Source organism: Phaseolus vulgaris, chromosome 2 (genome assembly GCF_000499845.2).
Source record: "Phaseolus vulgaris cultivar G19833 chromosome 2, P. vulgaris v2.0, whole genome shotgun sequence".
In the NCBI taxonomy this organism is placed as follows: domain Eukaryota; kingdom Viridiplantae; phylum Streptophyta; class Magnoliopsida; order Fabales; family Fabaceae; genus Phaseolus; species Phaseolus vulgaris.
Genome location: NC_023758.2, coordinates 558,810 through 573,494, shown reverse-complemented (window position 1 = coordinate 573,494; position 14,685 = coordinate 558,810). Strand labels below are relative to the sequence as shown.

The following is a 14,685-nucleotide window of genomic DNA, read 5'->3' as shown; positions in this document are numbered from 1 at the left end:
AGATTTGAAGGGTGTTAGGGACACCTTCCAGAAGAATTTGAAATTAAAAAGCTGATCTTGAAAATTTCGAGTTATATACTATAGTTTACATAAAATTATATTAACGACAGTGACTTCACAACAACTAAAAAAATGGTGTGAGAAAAGATTATTCAGCAAAAATGTGTAGCATGCACATAAAACCTAATGATAAAGAAGTTTGAAATGTAAAATTATAACAAAACAATATTGAAAGTGTAATGGTATAGACCGATGGTCACTACTATCATTCGGTTTCCGTAACCGAGCTAACCGAAACTTCATGGATGGTCAGACCGACCGACACACTTAACTATTAAAGCTCAAATCAAGGTTAGTGAAGTTAAATTACCATTAAGAATTAGGTAATGCAATCATAAGTGTGATCCATTCCACTAATCAGACTCAATAAGGTAAGTCCATTAAAATAATATAAATAACGCACATTCCAAGAAGAAAGGTACGTCATTACTATTGTACACATCCGAGTGCCGAATATCCTCTTTACTGACTTGAGGAATGCCTTCTGCAGGTACCTCTCCCATTTGACATTCACCCGATATTGAGAGACTGAGAGTCGAAGGAGTAGCGTGAAGGCCACGAGTATCACAGTGAAGCTTTAACAACCTGTCTGAAAAAAGAAAAAGACGAAACCTTAAATAGTTCTCTAAACTTCATATTCCTAGCAGGAATATAAAGGATTCACCCAACATTAATGTATGTTTAACTACACAACCAGACACGAATAATCTTTTATAGCCATTGAAGATTGAACCTAAATTGAATTAAATACAACAACTCATAACTAATCAAATCCCATTAGCGTTGATAATTTAATATTGATGACTTTAAGGCAAGTAGTTAGTTTACTATGCTATGATTAACATCAATCACCGTCACCTTTACGCGCTCTTCTTCTTCCTCTATCACAGATTGCCAATTGTTTAAGTAATGTCTCTCAGAATGGAACACCATTCTAACCTTATCAAGAAGGAATTCTAATTTACTTTTATATTTTCATAATATTAGTTCTATATTTAAAATTCAATTTCGTAATATTTTTATTCATATGTGATCATTTTAATTTAAAATATATGAGAGAACTAGTTGTGTGATGAAAGCAAGATAGTGTGAAAAGAAGGAAAATGTTGAGAGTGTTACAGTTAATATGAGGCTGCAATTTGCAATGTGGACACAAAATAAATACAATTGTATGAGCATAAACATGAACATTCTTGGACTACATGAACTTGTCGGCAACTTGTACATATGTTTCTCTTTTTCATCATATAATATTATTATGAAGCAAATTTAAGTATTTTTAAAAAAATTATAGACAAACATATAAAAAATATAAATATATATACCTATTAAAAAAAACTTCGTTTTCTAAAAAGAAACACAAATAAAACAGTTTTAGATTCAGTGTCATCATAGCTTATAAAGTTATTTAGGTTGAATTAAGATTTTATAGAAAAAATAGTATTTGTTTGATGATAGAATTGGATAAGAAATTAAAGTTTTAAATAGAATTGGATCTTAAAAATTGTAATTGTATATGTATGATTTTTTTTTTTTTTGGAATGAGACTGTAAGATACTCTATGATTTGATTATATAGAATTTTAAGACGACTAAAATTGATATTTCCCTATTTTTTAATCTGAATTTTCTGAAATATTATAATTAATTTTATTTTTAGTATGATTACATTTTAAAATAATTAAATTAATCAATTGATTGTCTGAAAAAGTAGATCTAGTATTTATATAAATTGACACCTTAATCGGGGTTTAAAGATGCAAAACGTGGATTTTTTTCGTAAATCTTTAGGATTATGACTTTCACTAGACAAAATATCACGTTGTCTCTTTCACTTCCTCTTTTTGATATTGGCCAAACAAAAAATATTAAAATAATTGACTTTTTTTTTTATCAAAATCATTTCGAATTAGTATTACTTTCATATTTAAATATTATATTTGTTGAAAAAAAAGTAATATCTCATTAAATTTTCACTTTCTTTTAATTGAACAAATTTTGATATCCCTTCTCACGCTAAATAAGTATAAATTTAGTAAGACAATTCCTTTATAGTTGAAGAAATTTATAAAAATGATGTAGAATATAATGTATCCACGTGATTAAAAATTTAAGGTAATATTTTTGCTGATATATGTTTTTTTTTAAAGTATCCATGAATTGGATGATTTTGTACAAAGAAAAAAAAATAAAGAATGATGCAACAATAATACAACAAGTTATAAATTAGTTGTTGTCAATACTTTAAATTTGTTTTTTTAAGATTTAGTGTTGCAAAATTATTTTGAATTTTTTTCACGTGATGAACATCTTACCAACATATATAGTTAAATCTATTTCATTTGGTATTTTTTTTTAGAAGAAATCAATTTTGTCTCTAAGTTTTTTGGGCTGAAAAGATGGAAAATGAGAAACCATTGGGTGAAACTTCCAAGAAACCGAAATGTCCTCCTAAAACTGAAATAATAATTATCAAATTATACGTTGTATGCAATATTGTAATTAATTTTGGAGAGAGACTCCTTACACTCGTATATATTTCCCTATACATGAGATGTAAATATACATCTAAAAAAATTAAAAAAATCTTCTTCTTACATACCATTTTCTTATAACGAAAGGTGATAAGATGACCTCCAAAACAGATCAATCAAAGAAAAATTAATAGTAGTGACGTACATCAATCGTAGTATTTTATTATCATTGTTGAATGTAAACTAGTCCATTTGATTGAATATTGTTAGAATTCAATCCTTCCTTTTTGAAATTTATGCATTAGAAAATGTTTTTTTTATTTATATCTTTGTTTCTTTTCTTCATTTTTTTTTAAATTTCCAATATAGTTGCTCAGATTAATCTCAAGAGTTTCTTTGTGTTTTTGTTTTTTTTAAAAAAAAAATAGTATAAAAGTATTAATTTCATATTTTTTTAAAATCTGTCAATTTGGTAAATTCTGTGTAAAATTACACTGTTCTAATTATATTTTTTAATCAGAAACGTGAAATTTAAAAACATCATCCACATCAAATAAAAGTTAGGATTATTCTTTATTTATAAAATAATTTATGAGAAAGGTTTGTCTGGTGAGAATAGCACATGCATGCGTGGTAATATGCCATTGCTACAGAATGAGATCTTCATCACATTCTCAACACTCTTCTTTTTGCTTTCTGTCTTCTAACCTTCACATCGATCCATTTTCTCTTTCTCTTTCAAAATACTTTTCCTTTCTTTTTCCAATTCTCAACATTTTAATAATATTTTTTTAAACTATATTTCATGTTTAGACTTATTATTTTAAAATAATTCACAACCCTCTTAGCTATTATTTTATATTTATTAATTTAAAATTTAATTTTATAAAAGGTTTTTAGTTTATTAAGTCATAACTCATTAGATTTTGCCTGACTAATTTTAGTTTGCACTAATTTTATCAGTTAATTTTGCTAAATAGCCACTTTTGTTAAGAATAAATTCGAGGTATTTTTTATTTCCTGAATAAAGGAATGTCTGGTTTTCTTTTTCAAAAGAGTGGTTCAAATATGTGTAAGTTTGTCAAAATCAATAACATGATTGGATCTTAACCACACAACTGGAATAAAATATCTAACAATGATAATATTCCAAAATGTTTGCAAAATATAATTTTATCTTATTTTGTTTTCGTGTAAGTGTATATAATTTGATTTCGTTATCGATAAGATATATGATAGTTTTTTTTTTTTCATTTTTTAATCCAACTTGTGGATTAACTTATATATTTTTTTTTCATATCTTCTAATTGATTAATTATCTTGCCTTTAGAAAGAAAATAAACAAGTTGAGTAATGATGAGATTTTAAAGTGAAAAAGAAACAAATTAATCAGATTAATCTTTTATTAGATTTGTTTAATACATAAATTACAATATCATGAATTAAACAAGTTTAAGTAAAGCTTCGTTAAAATATATCTAAATTTTTAAATCAATTTGCAATTACACATATATGTATTCAAGAGAAGAAAGTGGACTTAATGTATAATACACACTTTTCTATATATTTTTTGTTTAAAATATATTTTTCAATTAAAATATTGTTTCATATATATATATATATATATATATATACTTTTTAAACTGGATCTTCTTTCTATTTTAAATCTAGAAAAACCTAATTTAAAATTTTATATGTTAATTCTACAATTTTCTTTTTCTTTCCACTCAATATAATAAGAAATAGTCTAACCCTAGTACTTTCATTTTAACAAGTGTTAGTAAGTTAGTAACACACTCTTTCTAATAATCTTTTTAATGGCTAACATATGTGTTAAAAGTTATAAAATTTGTGAAAACCCACAAAATTTCAACTAAAATAAAAGCATATTAAAAAGGAAAAATTCCTTTTTGACACCACTTTTAAAAAAATACATCTATTTCAAAACTTTTTATAAAACAAAATATTATATTATAATAAAATAATATTCTTTAGATGTTAAATAAATGTAAATGGTCTCAAATTTATCACTACCCTATTAAAAATGTTAGGTTAGAAATATTTGTAACACTTTTCATCTTTTGATATTGTATACCATTAGTGTTGCTACATTCAAATATGTTAGAAAATGAAGGCAATGAATTGAGTGAATAAATTTCCTTTTAAGAGAACACATTATTTAGTGGGTTATGATAAGCAACATGGCATTGTCATGTATAAGGACTTGTCAAAGATCTTCATTCACAAAAACTTCTTTTTTCTTCTTTCCATTTTAAAATATCAATCTATTAAGTGATTGTAATTTGCTACAATAGTGCTGGCCTCCATTAGCAGCATATAGAACAAAGAGGAAACAAACAAATTCAATTCAACTCTGAATGTGAATATATTCATAACCGACCAAGGCTAATCAAAGCCCCTTCAATACTATACTATTAAACCATGACTAAACACAATAACAAATCAAACACAATTTAATCAGGAATCAAAATCTTTGCCACCCAATTCAACCTTATCAATATAATAAACACTTAAATATATCTTTAATCCTTGTATTATTAAGTAAAATTGGTTTTGTTCTCTAGTCTAAACTTTAGATCTCTTATATGTTTGTCTTAAGAAAATTACTGAAATAAACTTTTATCAGTATTTTTACGAATCAAATGAATTTTTTAGTTTTTAGTTTTTTTTTACGTAATAAATGAATTTTTAAATTATTAGTTTTTTTTACGTGGTTGTTCTAATATGGACTAAGATGTTAAAATATTTTATGTTGGCTCATCGTTGACCTAAATGTTATATATCATACTATACACTACAAGAAAATCATGAAATATAAACCAATTTTAGAAACAAAAAATAATTAGTTGCTATAGTGACTAAATTAGAGACTAAAAATAGTTTAGTTTCTAAATTAATTTCTATTATTGTTAAATGGTTTCTAAATTGGTATCTAATTAGCTCCCAGGTTTTTGTTACCAAATTTAGAATCTAAATAATTGGTAGTTAAAACCTTGGTAATGGTAGCTAATTAGATACAAATTTAGAAACATTTATCAATAATAGAAACTAATTTAGAAACCAAATTATTTTTTAGTTTCTAAAATGGTCTCTAATTTAGTCACTATAACAACTAATTATATTTTGTCTCTAAAATTAGTTTCTATTTTATGATTTTCTTGTAGTGATAATTTACACTGAAAATTTATTTGTTAAACAAACACCGATAAAAACATATTCTAATAATTTTCTTACTATAAATAGGTAGAAAATCTAAAATTTGGATTAAGAAAAAAATCAATTTCACATTAAATATAGGAATGAAAAACATAATAACCCTATAATAAATCATCCTTAACTATAGTATTAAACTTGAATGATGAAGAGTTATTTGTCTTTAACTTAAGGTTTGGATTGTAGCTAGCAACATAGACATAAAGAATATTGGAAGTGTTATTGAGGGAAGTGATGAACACTAATAAAAAGGTAATGAAATAGGGAAGTCAACATCTTCACCGTTAGAGGGCTAATGAAAATGGAGCACATGTCCTCTTCTTACATGCAAGAATCCAATAACAACATTAAAGAAGCATAGAGAGAAAATGGGTAGACCAAACACTAAATTTATATATTATTTTGCTACCATGTGATTGGTAGCTTCAGTTACGTGACTGAATTTACATTTGATGCACAATAATAAATATTGTATTGTTCATGGCAGGGAGATATTATGCATGTTTAGTGCAAAATTTTAGTTTAAAAAAGTGATAGCGTAAACATTAGCATCACTGATTGATAATAATATAGAAAGAGCAATTGTCTCTTTTCTGCATTTTTTTTCTCTGTTTTGTGCATAACACGCAGGCCACAGGAGAAGATAACGTTCCAGAGTCTTCTCAAACATATTTAATTAACTCATATTCAAAACATTGATTTGGTTCTCCTTCAAAATATGGGGAGAGGTTTGCACCCACTTCCGATAAATGCCAATAGAGAATGACCTAATAAGATCAATAAATACTTGCTAGGATAGACTCGAAATGACTTTGATACCAGATTACAAAATGAACTTTAAATCTAACTCAATCCCATAAAACCGGCTCATGGAGGTGAGGTTTGCACCCATTTATATACCATGAATTATTCTCATATCTAATCGATATGGGATCTCCAACACTCTGAAAATAATTTAGTGAGACAAGATAACACAATCCATGTCTATACTTTATTATTTAGGTTTTTTTAACATCGAAATTGATGAAACTTTTAAAAATATTAAAATTGATAAATTTTTAAAAATTATTAAAATAAATAAGTCATATTAAGTTAATACAATTTTATTATAAAAGATTTGTGTTAAAGTGATAATAGCGTATTTAAACTATGACTTTAATATAATTTAACTAAAATTATTTCAAGATAGTACGATTTATTTATTTTAATAATTAAGAGATAAAATTATACTAAATTAATAAAAATTCTTTACTACTCCTATCAAGGAAATTAATTCATTAGGAAAAAAATTTATTTTCCTAAAATTTGAAAATGTAAATTTTATTTTTGGTTTATATTTTGAAGTAGAATACTTTCAGAAATGTTTCTTGAGAATATTTGTTGACAATTTTTCGTAAAAGCATCCAAAAAGACTACAAATTTAAATTTTTCATAATACTAAGTTAGTAAATCATAAGTATGATAATAAATTAAAGACTTTAGTAAAAGTAACATTATCTTTGATTTATAGAAAACTTCATAAATATTTCTTAAAGTATTTTAAATAAAACTAAAGTCGGTCCAAAAGTATCTAAGTTTCCAGAATTATAATTTCCGTATAAAATGTTATTTCCTCCTGCATGCCAAAAATGTCAACTAACGCCCTTTTTTTCATTCCGAAAAGATTGACTCTAACGCACTTTTAGGATACGAATTGTCATTTTCGAAATGAAAAAATGGCGAAATTACTTCATGCACCCAAACAACCAATTTTCACGTAAAATGATAAAAATATCCTTTAAGTAAAAAGAGATTTAATTTTTTTTTTCTGAAATACATTTTTAGATTTAAATTTTCAGAACATTGTTTTTTAATTTTAAAAAATTTATCCAAACATATTTCCAAATTTTGTTTCCTTGAAATTTTTTTTCAGAACATATTGTTCATTCCGGAATTGCTTATTTCGAAATAAGATTTTTAATTTTTAAATTCTATGTCCATCCGAATTTGATTTTCTTGAATGTATTATTTGAATTATAATTTTTCAATTCGAGAATGAAGGTAAGTTTAGAAATTTCAAAAGGGTATCGGATGTTGGTCACAATTTGTATTTCCAAACACATTTTCAGATTTTGTTTTCTTGGAATTTTTTTATAAGATTTTGATTTTCGACATTTCCATCGGAATTTGATTTTCTTAGAATGTATTATTCGAAATCTAGAATAAAGAGTAATTTTAGAAATTTCAAAAGAATTTGCCATGAAAAAGGAGTGTTAGTTCAAGTTTTTGAGGTGCAGCAAAAAATGTTCTTGTGCCTTGGATAAAATTTTGGGCTCCAGAAGTTTCCCTAGTTTCCATCAGTCGATCATATTGCACTGTAATGCAGTTCAAGGTAAGTTTATAAACAGAAAAATGCCGTGGTTTAATTAACTCCAAATTGAACTGTTTTAAAGCAGAAAATCCACACACAACAAACAAACAATTGGAATCATTTTTAAAGGTTTTATTTACAGCAACGCCACTGTAAATTTTGACGTCTCAGCACAAATATTACACACAAATATGAAGATGATGTTGGCCATGTCATGGAGTAATCCAGTGCAACTTGAGTTGTGAACACAAATGCAGCAAAAGAGATCACATTATAGTGCAACGGCTCTTTTCTTCAGTTGACTGTGAGTTTACTTGCTGGAACCTGCTCGACTCAGATGGGTTGTATGTGAATTCCGAAGTATCAAGTCCATACTGAATAACGACAGTACTAGTGTTAGATAGTAAAACCACATACATCACCATAATCATCTAACATATCTAATAAACAAGAAGAAACTATATTACGAAGTGGACTTTAAGCTTAACTCAACCCCATAAAACCGGCTCATGAAGTGAGCTTGCACTCACTTATATACTATAAAAGACTCTGATCTCTAGTCGATGTGAAATCTCCAACAAACTATCATATATATATATAGTCAAATTCAGAGAAAAAGATTTCACCTTCTCCCTCATCCGTGCACTCCATGCATCATTTCTGCTTGGACGCTGGTCAATAGTCCCAGCAACCGGTAACCCTGTTACTGGGGCTGCAGCTGGTCTGTTGAGCAATGGTTGCTGCCTTGGATTAATGAACTCCTCATCACTATCATAATCTGCTGGCTTGTTTACAGCCCTAACAATAAGGGCTAACAAGAAAAGTAGGGCCTGCAGTTTCATACATATTCCTTTAGATAATATATGAAAAAAATCCTACCCAATTTTATGACCCACAAACATAACAATGGATGCATTGCCCCACACACATGTATAAAGCTTTCATTACTATGGACCCCTCCATTTCCTTCTAGTGGTATGTAAATGGGGATTCGATGAGATATTCAATCAGGTACTCAAGTACATTTGAAAAGTTGAACTAATATTATACTAATTATATATACGGCTTCTCACAGGCACAACTGTTTAAAAATTCCTTAACAGATAACTAGGAAGCCTCAAAGGAATAAGAAGGAGGCTTCAGTTAATTTAGAGTCAACTCTGGATCAGGAATATTCGCAATATCTAATAGGGTTGTTGTTGGGCTTTTTATTATTATTTTTAAGTTTGTGTAATTAGGCCTTTACATGAGTTACATATTGTTAGCTGACTTATAAGATAGTTTGTTGAACCATAGACTAATTAGTTAGATGTACCTAGTAGTCTTAAGTTCATAATATAAGTTGTCAATTGTTGACTTGTGTAAGAAGTTTTAACTCATTGTGAACAAGTTATACAATTGTGAGAAAAATTCTCTATGTTTTTAAGAACAACCCTTGATTCTTATCTTTGAATTTTCTAGTACCAAGTGATGAGTTTTCCTCAACTTATCAATCACTACGGGTAATAGCATTGATCTCCATTTCTAGATTTCATTCCATTTTTTACCTTTTCTTTTTCTACAGTTTTCTTGAAATTTCATCATAAAAAAACAAAAATAACGTGAGATGCTGAATTTGATTCATCAAACGGAGTTTACACGATGGATCAAATACAACATCTCACATTCAGCCTCCTCGTCAAGAGTTAAATTATTCTCCATCGGTTATGAGCCCAATCTAAATAAAATCTTATAAAAAATGGATAGCTTGCATGCAATCCGAGAAACTATTATCTGCTGCCAATGGGTACAGGCACAAAGACAAAAGAGTGCAAAACAATACGGCATTCTTTCAAATGCCAATCATTCATACAACTTCTTGCTTACCTCAAAGACAACAATTCCAAGAGCAACCCATCTCACAATATTCCAATTCTCACTCAGAAATTCATATATCGCATCAAAATCTCCAGTTTTGTCTGTTGGGATTTCCTGAATGAAATATAATTATAAATGACAAATTCAACTTTAATATCTGTCACAAATTACCAGACTATTTACTTACTTCTTTCCAGTTTTTGTCGAAGAATATAAAGGCTGCACATCCCAGCTCTATCAAGATCAGTAATACCACCAGAATTGAATACTGTGTTGACTTAAGAAAATCAATAACGGATCTTGGATAAGTACAGATCAATGCATGTAATTGTACATATATAACGGGAGAGAAGAGCAGAAACTTAATCTAGTGTTTCCTTTGTATGAGTGGAAATTTATGAGATCATGAAATAATTTAATACTATATAGCATGAGACACTCTAATAGGATACACAGCTCAGGCAGCATCCATTTCGTGTTGCAGCTCCAATACAACCAAAACAAGAAATAAGAAAGAGAACTACTCCAATACCAATAAATACAAAAATAAACCTGCCAAACATGAAATAAAGAATTAGAGTGAGATCAGTCTTTGTCAACTTCAAAAGTAATTATGTGTTGTGTGTGTGTACTAACTGTACTATAAACTAAAATGGAACAGTTTGGTATATAAATGTAAAATATCAGTCGTGACTCAGGAATGAACAAAAGGTAAAGCATTGAGATCATAAAGCTCCATCAACATACAAAGGGAAATACTACATGTGGTATTCAATTGTTGATTTTCTTTTTCTCGAACAAAAACAATTAGTCAGTAAAAAACACTACACCTGAAAAAATAAAAGTTAATTCAAATTCACATTTTGAGGGTCATTCTGGAAAGTGCACAAAGTAGGTTGATCAAGTTTAATTTTTAATCACTAGCAAGAATAATCAACGGTGGACCAATCAGACCAACAAATGAAGATGCTTAGCCTTAAATTTTACCTTCTTAAATTATAATTAGTTCATAATCACAACAACTCCACATTCGATTGACCAAACATTCCAAAAGTTCCACCTTGCAAATCTCACAAAACATGACCAAAATCAAACATAACAATATATATAGCAGCACAATTAAAACTGCTGATTAGTTACAAATCTATCCCATGATTCTAGCAGTTTTTCCTCTGTTAGCGGTTCCTGTTTTGTAGCCATGTAATTCCTTTATTTTCGGATTGGAAGTTTTGGATCAACTGCAATTTATTTAATTGAATTGTATGACAGTACTGCGTGTACTCCCATACAGGCCAATCATGGCAACTCTTCCAAGCACTCCAAGTTCAAGTACGTCATATTCCTTGCCTCGTCTACAAACTTGATCACACTAATTATCTCTTATGGGAAACTACGATCTTGCCTATCATCAGAGGTCACAAATTAGATGGCCATGTCTTTGGCAACAAACCTTGTCCTCCAGAGTTCTTGCCAAGAACCACACCAGGCAGCACAGTAAAAATACCAAACCCAGAGTTTGAAGAATGGGTCTCAAATCACCAATTACTTTTAGGATGGTTATACAGCACCATGAGAACTGATATAGCATCTCAGTTGATGCGAAACTCGACATTGAAAGAATTGTGGGATGCAGCCAAAGAACTTTCTGGGGCACACACAAGATCAAGGATTGTCTATTACAAAGCTGAATTACAGAAAATGAGGGAGGGAGGCATGAAGATGGAGAAATATCTGACAACTATGAAGTCTATTGCTGATAATCTCGCTGTGGCAGGAAACCTGATATCTCAATCTGAATTAACAATTCAAATTTTGAGTGGTCAGAATACACCCCAATTGTCACTCTTCTGACTGGTAAAGAGTCTGTGTCCTGGATTGAACTGCAAACTCATTTGTTAAGGTTTGAAAGCAGGTTCGAGCAGCTTAATACATATTCAACAGAGGGCGTTACTCTTAACCATACTAATGCCCGCCTTACCACTAGCAAATTTGACAACAAGCCATTTAACACAGGCAGAGGGAAAAGTTTTCAACAAAAGAGGTGCTAAGAAGCAATGGAAATAAACCTGTGTGTCAACTATGCGATAAAGGAGGTCACACCGCTTCAATCTGCTGGAACAAATTTGATCGTACTTTCATGCCAAACTCATCCAACAACCAAGCCTCAAATGCAGTAAATGGAAACTTTGGTTTGGAGATTCCACTTTTAGCACAAACCTAAAACTAGAGGCTGTACCCAAGAACATAATTAAGAGGTTGAGTCCAACTCCAGAGCGCTATCATGTTCATCGTAAAGTACTGAATGCATTTGACCCATAGTTTTTCTAGAGCAACTCAGAATTGTCTTTAACATAACTATGCATTTCATACAATACTGATTACTACATTGTTACGAGCCATTAAAGCAAATTTCCCCGAACACCCGGGAAAAAAGCTTTGTCTGCATGAATATAATAACCTACGGAAAACTAGATAACAGATAGCAAATTGATGTAGTAAAAAACCTTTAGCAAGTCAAGAATCAATATAAATCAATGGATATGCCCCAATATCAAAAGTGGCAAGAGAGCAGAACTCATACCAAGCACTGGGCAGGTTATCCAAAAAACTGTTGGATAGGGAGACAGTCATAAGCACTGGCCGGCCAAGTTGAATCAAAGCAGAATCATCACTGACAGGAGAAGTCGTCAGAGTTTCGCCATCTGAAGCTTTAGAGAATTCAACAAAAAGATAGATTCCATAGCCCACTATGGCCAGACCAGTGAGGCTCAATATGAAGTTCAAAAGCTTCAAAAGGCACTCCCAGCATCCCCTACATGCCATCCTCTACCTATAACTGTACTTCAATCCCTCCACCACAGTTCAAAAAGTAGACCAATGCCTTATATATTTTTTCAGCAGAAACAGACAGGCACTTCCCTACAGTATCAGGTAACAAAAAAATAAAAACTATCACATAAACTATAGCACCTGCAGTTCAATTACAATTTAGCTTCAACTTCTCTTGTTCACACTTTACTGTCAGAAACTAACAACAACAATGATTTTGAGCTCTGTTTGGGAAAAAAATCGAGAACGTATTTTCGGGAATTCTAATGCACGTTCCTGAATTCCAAAGCACAAAATGAAGGAAGAATTTGTTACTTTGGAGTTAAAAGTACTTCTGCAGGTCCCAAGCCGATGTTCACAACCCTCTGATCTGCAAAACACATAAAAACATTTCTCAAACGAAAAAAGAAGCGATTTCCGCAAATTATACAAATAATAAATGCAAATTTCTATCCTTAATTCTTTTTATATATAAAAAAAAAAAAGTAGTGTTGTTGTGTATACTTGAGCCCTATTCGCAGCGACGTGCAACTAAGAAAATTAACAAGAGTTTCGGCGATTGATTAACGAAAACTACACAAACGAGGAGAAGTGAAGAATGAGTCTAAGCTGCAAGAACTTACAGAATAAATTGACGATTTCGAGTTGCAAATTGTGAATGCTTCTTTCAGAAATTGAAATTAAAATGGAACTCAGAGAGAAGAAAACAGAGAAGACGACACAGAAAAAGCGACAAATCACAAATTGCCACTCTGGCATAGGGAGGATCGTCTACAGTATCCATAAAAATGTAAACGATCTCCACCTTTAATTTTACAGAAAAATAATTAATAAATAGTGGTTAAAAATTATCAACCGTTAGATTGCTTTGAACCACCAGTCTCTCTTGGTCCTTGTTTGTTACTCACATTAAAATAAGAATATAAAAACATTGTTTTCTAAAATTAATAAAACAACAAAATAATTTCTGGAACTTTCTATTATAATTGCTTTAATTAAATTTTGCCTAACTTTCAAATTTTCACAAAATATGTAAAAATATTTTCTTAACACTTTGAAGTCTATTAATTTTCACTCTGAGTGGACCTGTAACACTTACATTATCATAAATAAATGAGATTAGTATTTGATTTAGTGGATTTTAAAATAAAAAATTACATTTTAAAATTATACTCATTTTAATTATAAATTGCTTTTAATCTCTTAAAAAATTGTAAAAATATTTAAGGTATGGTTTCAACTCTTGACTTTTACTTTTCCACTGCCACTAAACCTGCAAAGCCATTTTAATTGTTAATTTATATATAAAAATACATCATACATTTTATTAATGTATTTCTTAATTGTACTTATAATTTGCTAAATGTGTGTATATGTTTAATTGAAAATTATTTAAAGTTAAGATGATAAATTCATTTATGAATTTTTTTTATGTTAATTATGTAACTTTACTCATTCAATTATATTAAATTATTTATACATCTTTCTCCATTTTAGATATAGTCTAGTTATTTATAATACACATATTTAGTTGTTTTTTACAAGGCATTGTATTCTTTTAACTAATAAACAATTTTAGATATTTAATTAATAAATTTGTATCATTATTAATGATAGCTTTCATAGAAAATTAAGTCGTTGTAATTATCTTGTAGGAATCAAATTAAAGTCAATAAGAATTTCTCTTTATTTGGTTTAAGAATGAAATAAACAAATAAATAAATAAGAATCAAATACAAAAGGAAATAAAAGAAAAATAAGAAGGAAAAATGTTTTATATGGATGAAAAGAAATGAGAAATAAAATAGTTACAAAATTTCTCTCCACTTGTTTGGATGGATAAAAAAATGAATAGAAAAGGGTAAGTAAATTATATAAAATT

At 29.1% G+C, this 14,685-nt stretch overlaps 1 protein-coding gene across 4 annotated transcripts; it reads right to left on the bottom strand.

Annotated features, from left to right (window-relative positions):
* Positions 1-8,143: 8,143 nt before the first annotated feature.
* Positions 8,144-13,606, bottom strand: LOC137809979 (tobamovirus multiplication protein 2A-like). Of its 4 annotated transcripts, none has more exons than XM_068611070.1 (8): positions 13,427-13,606; positions 13,119-13,173; positions 12,556-12,893; positions 10,427-10,526; positions 10,162-10,242; positions 9,984-10,088; positions 8,744-8,947; positions 8,144-8,491 (listed from the first exon to the last, which is right to left on the bottom strand). In XM_068611070.1, the coding sequence occupies exons 3-8, from the start codon at positions 12,795-12,797 to the stop codon at positions 8,384-8,386; spliced, it is 840 nt and encodes a 279-aa protein (XP_068467171.1). In that variant the 5' UTR covers positions 12,798-12,893; positions 13,119-13,173; positions 13,427-13,606; the 3' UTR covers positions 8,144-8,383. The 4 variants fall into 4 exon arrangements, with proteins under 4 accessions (XP_068467171.1, XP_068467173.1, XP_068467174.1 ...); XM_068611072.1 differs by having other exon boundaries at positions 8,144-8,441; XM_068611073.1 differs by lacking the exon at positions 13,427-13,606 and adding an exon at positions 13,308-13,398 and having other exon boundaries at positions 8,144-8,441.
* Positions 13,607-14,685: the final 1,079 nt, after the last annotated feature.

Coding starts and splice junctions, on each gene's coding strand:
- LOC137809979 (XM_068611070.1), bottom strand. CDS start 12,797: ATGGCATGTAGGGGATGCTGGGAGTGCCTTTTGAAGCTTTTGAACTTC. Junction 10,089..10,161: donor TCGACAAAAACTGGAAAGAA/GTAAGTAAATAG, acceptor TATTTCATTCAG/GAAATCCCAACAGACAAAAC. Junction 8,492..8,743: donor GTGCACGGATGAGGGAGAAG/GTGAAATCTTTT, acceptor GTCGTTATTCAG/TATGGACTTGATACTTCGGA.